This window comes from Corvus brachyrhynchos, unplaced genomic scaffold, assembly GCF_000691975.1.
Source record: "Corvus brachyrhynchos isolate BGI_N302 unplaced genomic scaffold, ASM69197v1 scaffold68, whole genome shotgun sequence".
Lineage (NCBI taxonomy): Eukaryota > Metazoa > Chordata > Aves > Passeriformes > Corvidae > Corvus > Corvus brachyrhynchos.
Window position 1 is genome coordinate 2055563 of NW_008240039.1, and position 7593 is coordinate 2063155.

Sequence of the window (7593 nt, forward strand, 5' to 3'; positions counted from 1 at the left end):
GCGCCTGCGTGTGCTCCTCCTCCAGCTATTCCTGTCAAGATGGATTTATGACTCTAAAAGGAGTGGGGGGGGAGGAAGGAGAATTGCCTCCAGGAGCCAGAGCTCGCACCACAGCCCAGCAAAACACACGGCGGGGAGCGGGCGGAGATCTCAAGGCATGGAAGTGGGATCGCGCCGGGATCTGGTGGATCCGGACTATGACTGATCTCAAGCTTTTCCTCTGCCTCCACAGAGCCCAGCTGGCGGATTTAAGGTAGTTTGCCCAGGACCAGGCTTTGCCATGCTGGCCAAGGCAGTGCTCTCCCTTGGTCTGTGGCTGCGGTTTGCTGCAGGACAGGACACACCTGAGCCAGGTGAGTGCCTGCAAAGGCGAAGGCGTTCCTGTGGTACTTTACCCCATTTCATGCCTCCTGCTCCTCAGAGCTCCTCGCAAACCCTTTTCAGAATAAAAGCTGAGGCTACAGTGCTGCTTTAGGTGTTTAGAGGTACTTGTGTACAAGAAACAAACCTGTCTGCAATTGCCTATTAGAAAGTAATGCTGTCGCGTTTGTTTCCAGTGGGGAAAAGCAAACTTTCACAAATTTGCAGAATTTAGAGTAAATCATATGGAGAAAGTCCTCCCTCCTCGCTGGACTGGGGGACAGGCACTGAGAGAAGTCAAGCTAGTGATTAACACGATGTTCTCTTGCTAATCTCTGTAATTCAATCATTACAGCTCCTCTTTAAAACGCTTTCTCTTGGATACTGCTCATGGAAAATGAGAATGGGGCAGTCCTTCAGAGCTGACAGCGGGGAAAGGGACGTGGAGGAGATGGATGTCTCATTCCTGGTCCCTGGGCAGGGACTCATCCCACGTCGTGGTGGCTGAGCTGCTGCGATTCGTTTTGTCCTGCCCTGTGCTCACCAGGGGAGAACCTGTGGCTGCAGGTTGTGTCTGGTTCTCACTGCACCTGGGAAAGGACAGGGAACTCGTGTCTGCCTGGACAGGAGCTCCTCAGACTCTGCAGCCCGGACTGCTGGGGTCTGACTGTGCTGCTGGTACACAGAGAGCCTGGGGCTGGGGCTCAGACCCCTCACAGGGTGCTGGGTTCTGTCCCTCAGTGTCCCTCGGTGTCCCTCAGTGTCCCAGGCTGGGGCTGGGGCTCAGATCCCTCACAGTGTGCTGGGTTCTGTCCCTCAGTGTCCCAGGCTGGGGCTGGGGCTCAGACCCCTCACAGCGTGCTGGGTTCTGTCCCTTGGTGTCCCACCCTGGGGCAGGACTGGTGCTGCTGCTCCTGGCATTGTCCCAGCGCTCCAAGTCCACCCAGGCAGCAGCTATTCCCATTGTCCTGCCATCCTGCTGCCCCGGGATTGTGTGGCATTTTCCCAACCCAGGCTCTAAACAATGCTCAGAGCTTCAGGGTGTGTGACAAAGCCAGCCGTGGCATTCCAGAGGGACTGTGCCCTGCTCCAGAGGCAAAGTGTGTGTGTTAGTGATGTGCAGTGGGCAAAGTGAGGAAGCTGCTGGGTGGCCACTGGTGCTTCCACACGCTCAGGAATGATTGGATTGTTCTGGACAATGGGTACTGGATTCGTGCACAAAGCCAAGGCAGAATCACCAATTCCCCCAATTCCCTCTTGGGGTCCAGGTTCAGATCTCTGCTGCATCAGTGTAAAGTACAACCTTTTGATAGTTTGGGTTTGGATAAATGGAATTTGATCGTTGTCTCCTGGGCTGGCATCAGCAGAAAATGATGGGGATGTTGGTATTGTGAGTGAAAAATAAAGACATGGCCCATCCATACACACTTTGTGTGGACCCTGCACTTACTGCCCTCTGAAGCACTGGCACAATTCCACAATCCCAGAACAGCAGAGAGAGTGAAACTCATGGAAAGATCATGAGAGGTGGCAGCACAGCTCCCCTCCTGCTGTTGCGATTTGTCTGAAGGGCCATTTCTCAGCCTGAACTCTGCCATGGGTGAGCTGGAGCCTCCAAAGGCCTTTAACCACCCAAGTATTTTGTGCTAGGTGGATGTCAGCCCTTCATCACGCAGGTGACCTCCCCATCTCCCATGGGGCCTGTGGCGTGGTTGGAAATGTAAAACCCCTCCTGGGTGGCTTGGGGGGACAATTCTCTGCCAGGGAGAGGTGCTGCCTTCCTCCTCCTGCCTCTCACTGTGATCCAGAGGGGCCACAGGGAAGCTCAGCCTGTGTTCCTCAGTTCCTCCTGCCTCCCTCTCATTGCAGAACTTTTTCCCTTGCGTGGCCAAGCAGAGAGAGGAGAAGACGAACATAGGATGTCAAACACAGTTAACCCAGACAGGACATGATCTGGTTTGGCTATAACTGAGCCCCACGAGCTCCAAGCCCGTGTAAATCAGGCGTGTGGAGTGTGTTCAGCTCCCAGCTGAGAGCGCGGGGAGCTCTGCAAGCGGATGTCTCCTGTCAGCATCACGGGGAAGTCTGGCCAGCTGTTTTCCTCCTGGAAAAGCCAGCAGGCAGCGTTGTGTTTCCATAGTGACATTTTGCTCCCATCTCCAGCCCTTCAAAACACTTCTGATCCGAGTGCACTGACCGGGCATCACGCAGGGAGTGACAACAGGACCCTGCCACGTGTCCCGTGTCACTCCCCAGGCTCAGGCAGAGCGCAGCGATGAGGTCTGCAGTTATTCCTGGCAGTTCAGGAGGCAGGGAAGTGCTCATGGATGCCCCTTTCCCTCCAAATCCCCCCTGGAGAGTGAGAAATCCTCATCTGGCACCATGCCAAGAGGTGTAAAGTGAGGAAAGTGCCTGAAAACAGCAGCAGCTTTCGTAAGCAGGGATTTGCTGGTACCAAACCTCCACGGCCCCACCTCTGGCATGGATGGCATGTTTGTACTGGATGCAGGACAAGGAGCAGAAGGAAGGATGAGGGAATTGAAAGCCTGGACCTGCACGGGGGGACAATGCAGTGTCCAGTCACTTTTTAAGCGTTGCCACATTCCGGATGGGGGGGAGAGCTTTTGTCTCGATTTTTTTATGGATTCTTTCTGCTGAATGGGAGGAATTTGTTTCCATCTCAGGCAGGACTGGGTGTAACAGGTGGGGTGGTGTTCGAATGAAGGAGAAGCCGTCTGCTCCACCCACAGAGGGTCCCTTCAGCTCCAAAATACACCCCTGTCCGCCGGTGGGTTTAGCTGCTGGCTTTGTGAACCAAGGCAGAACCCTGTGGTGGCAGACTGGGGCTCTTCCTAATTAACACAGCTATTCCCAGCAGTGAGTGATGGGGAAAAGTAAGGGATGCTAATGGGATGCCTGGCTCTCTGGGTGCCCCAGAGCTGCAGGGTACAGACAGAAGGACACAGCCGTGAGTCTCCTCTGTTCTCTGGTGTCTCACACTGTGCTCACCCGGGTGTTCCCCATGCAGGTAGCTCTGGCAGCAGCTGGATTTCTGCTCCCTCGGGGTGGATTCCCAATTCCCCTCCCAGTGCTTGTGCACATGACGCTGTTGTTTACTGCTGCAAGCAGCGTCCTTTGGCCATTGATCCCTGCCCTGCCAGTGCCAGAAGCTCTCCCAGCTGCTTGTTGCAACATTTGGGAAGCGAGGGACACTTCTCAAACCGGTGAGGAGCAGAGGGAAGAACAACCCCGCGTTGCCAAGATCTCTCCCCGTGTCCTGCCAGCCAAACCAGTGGCTTGTCCTCCTTCCAGCAGAGGGGAGAGCTCAGAGCTGTGGTTTGCCTTGCTTTGTGCAGTCAGCAGCACGAAGCAAAGCCCTGCTGGAATGCCACTGGGAGCTCTGGGATCTAGGAGCAGGGACCTGTGCGGTCACAGTTCAGCTCCGCTGGGTGATGTGGTCATTCCTGGACTTCACTTTCGTTTTCTGCTCAGCTCTGAGCGCCAGGGCGCTGCGGGGGAGTGTCTGTGGCACAGGGTGAGCTGTGCTGGGTCACACGGAGCTGGCTGGCATCCAGCTGGGCTGCAGGTCTCTCCAGCCTGGTCACAGGATCAGGGGAGGGTTGGGGTTGGAAGGGACCTTCAACATCATCTCATTCCACTCTTTACCGCGGGCAGGGACACTTTCCTCTATCCCAGGTTGCTCCCAGCCCCATCCACCCTGGCCTTGGACACTTCCAGGGATCCAGGGGCAGCCACAGCTTCTCTGGGCACCCTGTGCCAGGGCCCCACCACCCTCACAGATTTTTTTCCAAATATCCCATCCAAGCCTCCTCCCTGTCAGTTTGAAGCTTGCCCTGTCACTCTGTCACTCCATGCCCTTGTAAATAATCACCTCCAGGTATCTTTAACTTCCCCCATTTCTGAAGGCTCTGTCTGATCTCTCCTGTTGCTCCCAGAGATCCGTTGTGCCTCTGCCGTCTCAGCCAGCACCTCTCCCTGAATCCTGGGATTTGGCACAAGATAACCAAGCTTTCCTAGCACGTGCCTGTGCAGGTTTTGGGTTCACATCATTCTCCTAACGCTGTTCCCTCTCTCTCCCCTACCAGGTCCCCAGCCACCCATTTCCAACACGGAGGGGGACCTCCTCTTCCTGCTGGACAGTTCTGCCAGTGTCTCCCACTATGAGTTCTCCAGGGTCAAGGAATTCATGTGGGACCTTTTGCACCCTTTCACCTTTGGCCCCAGGGACGTCCAGACCAGCATCATCCACATCAGCACCACGCCCACCATGGAGTTCCCGTTTGACCAGTACCTGACCAGTGGCACCCTGAGAAAAGCCATCCGGGACACGCGGCAGCTCATGGGTGACACCAACACGGGCAAAGCGCTGAGCTACGCCAAGGAAAAGCTCTTCAGTGGCGAGGCTGGGGCCCGGCCAGACGTGCCCAAGGTGCTGGTGTGGGTGACAGATGGCTTCTCCACGGATGACATCTCGGAGCCCATGCAGCTGCTGAAGGACATGGGGGTGACGGTGTTCATCGTGAGCACCGGCCGCAGCAACTTCCTGGAGCTCTCGGCTGCTGCCAGCCAGCCCTCGGACAAACACCTGCACTTTGTGGACGTGGATGACCTGCCCATCATCACCAAGGAGCTCAGGGATGGCATCCTAGGTAGGCTGGGGTGGGGGGCACTGGGAGGTGGCAGCAGGGCTGAGGATAGGTTCGTGTTTGGCTCTGTGGGGTGGGCAGTGGGAGAATCTCCCAAAATCAATGGTCATCCTGACCCAAAAGTGCTGTTCTGGCAAACTGGGGGGGGGGTTTGTCCACAATGCTACAGGTGCAAGTATAAACCAAGGTTCTGGGAGGTGTGGGACAAATATATTCCCCTTGGAATATCTGACTGAATGGGACAAATTCCCTTCTGCAGAGCTGTGGGTGAGATGAACTTGTGTTTGTGAGGAGTTCAGCTGGGAATGAGGAACTCGGGCAGCAAAATACCTGAATTCCTAAAAACCCCACAAGTCTTTGGAATGAGTCATGCAGGTCAGGCATCTGCACAACCCAGGCAGAGCAGGAAAATGCCCCCACCTGCACAGGTTGTTAACCAAAGGTTTCCCAAAAAGCAAGGATTTTACCTCAGCAAGAGGCTGCTGATGGTGGAAACAAAGTGCCTGAGCTCCTTGAGTTGATTTTCACATTCAGGGTGATTTTTTTTTTTTTCTCTAAAATGTTGCCTGGCTCTGTGCCAGCTGATGGAGGTGGAGGAACACAAACGTGTTGAACACATCCAAAATGGGATGTGTGTGCCTGGCAAGGATCTGGTCCTGTCAGCTCCCTCCAGCTCTTGCCTAGGACAGATCTGACTCCCTAAATACACCGTCAAGGGCTGAGATCTCCAACTCCTGCAGTTGTTCTCTTACAAAACACAATTAAAGATGGTGCCTGCTGTCAGCATTGAGACTATAGGAAAGGAATGTTTTTGTTCCATAAATCCCCTGTTATAACACGTTCCACATCCGCCAGATCCATGGCCTGACTTGGCCAGCACAGCCCTTGGAAGAACAGCCCAGCCCTGCCTCGCTGGGCTCAGCAGGCCAAGTGCTACCTCTGTGTTCCTCGTAGAGCTGTGGTGGTTGCTGTGAGAGGGAACAAGCAGCAGACTGGGGTTTTCAGCACTCCAGGTTTTTAGAGCATCCAGTAAAGGCTCTGAGGAGACCCAAAACCATGATCTGGGCCTTAGGACAGGCTCTGAGGAGACCCAAAGCCATGGTCTGGGCCTTAGGACAGGCTCTGAGGAGACCCAAAGCCATGGTCTGGACCCCAGGAAAGGCTCTGAGGAGACCCAAAGCCATGATCTAGGCCTCAGGAAAGGCTTTGGAAGCCAAGGGCGCTGCCAGGGGCACTGCCCCTGGGGTTTGCTTCAGCCTCCCAGATGCCTCTGGATTTGTTTGGAATGCTGAGGGAGTTACTGTGACTTTTCAGACTTCCCACAGATTTTTCTGGAGGTTCTCTCTCCATTGGAAATCCTGATTTCCTTCCTTGACTTCTGCTGTGTGAGGTGGTTTGGAGCTGGTTTCAGTGTCCCAGTAACCCTTTCCACAGAATCCTCTGTGTGCAGCAACTCCTTCCTGTTTCCAATCACAATCATTTGAAAAACCACTCCCAGGGACTGTGTTCTCCCCCAAAAAACACCCACTTCTCTCCCACATGAGATTTGGGCAGCACCATCAGCTCTCCTCCTGGCCCAGCCACCCCGCAGAGCCCCAGGGATCTTGTTTCAGTGGTGATTTAGTGTCTAGTGCATCCTGAATCCAAAATAGCTTCCCAAAAAATGAGAATTCTCCTGCAGATAAGGCTGTCTTGAAGATCTCAAAATCTGCAAAGGTCACAACTACCCTGCTGTGCCTGAGGGCAGTATTCTGGGCATCCAGCAGGTCTAAAATCTGCCAGGCTGGGATTTTAATGGAAGGTGAGATTCCCACGTGAATCCAGGGGTTGGTGCTTCAAGCAAAGTGCCAGACATTGGTCACAGCACCTGATTGCACCTTAATAAAGCCACTTAAATCCACTGTTCCCTACCTGGAGGAGGCAGCCCTCAATCACCACCCCTCCTGGGGTAGCAGGGACAGGCAGGATCCTTGGCACGCAGGAATTAGGCCTTTCCAGCTCTGGAATGGCCCAGACTGGTTTGGTTATCACTGCTCTCTTATCTTCATCTCCTGCTACTGTTAAAAAACAGTGGAGGCTTTCGCAGAGGCACAAACAAGCTTTGTCAAGAGTTGCTCTCCTCCTTCCATCTCCTTCCCAGGAATGAGGTGTTTGTGCCTGCTCCACAGATATTCCAGCAGGGGTTCCTGCCAAGCTGCTGCTGCTGCCTCAGGTGGGCTGAGAAGCCTCAATCTCTGCAGGGAGAGACTCCTGAGATGTGGTGGACCTGAAATAGCTGCAGTGCTGCTGCTGCTCGGTGCAGGGGTGCAGGACGGGGGCTGGGGATGGATGGGTGTGTCCACTGCCTGTTTTTCCTTGGCACATGGAAGAATTCTGCAGAATGCAGCAGGCCACAGCTCCCAGCCAGCCTGGCTATGGCACAACTGGCTCCTGGCAGGGATCTCCACCCTTCTCAGCAGTAAGGGAAGGTTCTCAGGCTGTGGAGGAGCTCAGGCTCCTTCTGTTGCATCTTATTTGTACCCAAAATATGGCTTTTGGTGCTCTCGTCCTGGGGAAGGACCCCCCA

At 54.6% G+C, this 7593-nt stretch overlaps 1 protein-coding gene across 2 annotated transcripts in view; it reads left to right on the forward strand.

Annotated features, from left to right (window-relative positions):
• VWA1 (von Willebrand factor A domain containing 1) overlaps positions 1–7593 on the forward strand; it is a 22026-nt gene that overhangs the window by 7811 nt on the left and 6622 nt on the right. Inside the window, exons 2-4 of one of the 2 annotated variants that reach the window (XM_017744084.1) lie at positions 1–155; positions 233–353; positions 4467–5030. The exon at positions 1–155 is cut by the window's left edge and continues 1 nt beyond it. In XM_017744084.1, coding sequence (XP_017599573.1) covers positions 48–155; positions 233–353; positions 4467–5030 — 793 coding nt within the window. In that variant the 5' untranslated portion in view covers positions 1–47. The remainder of the gene's footprint in view (positions 156–232; positions 354–4466; positions 5031–7593) is intronic. The other variant, XM_008641167.2, reaches the window with a different exon arrangement.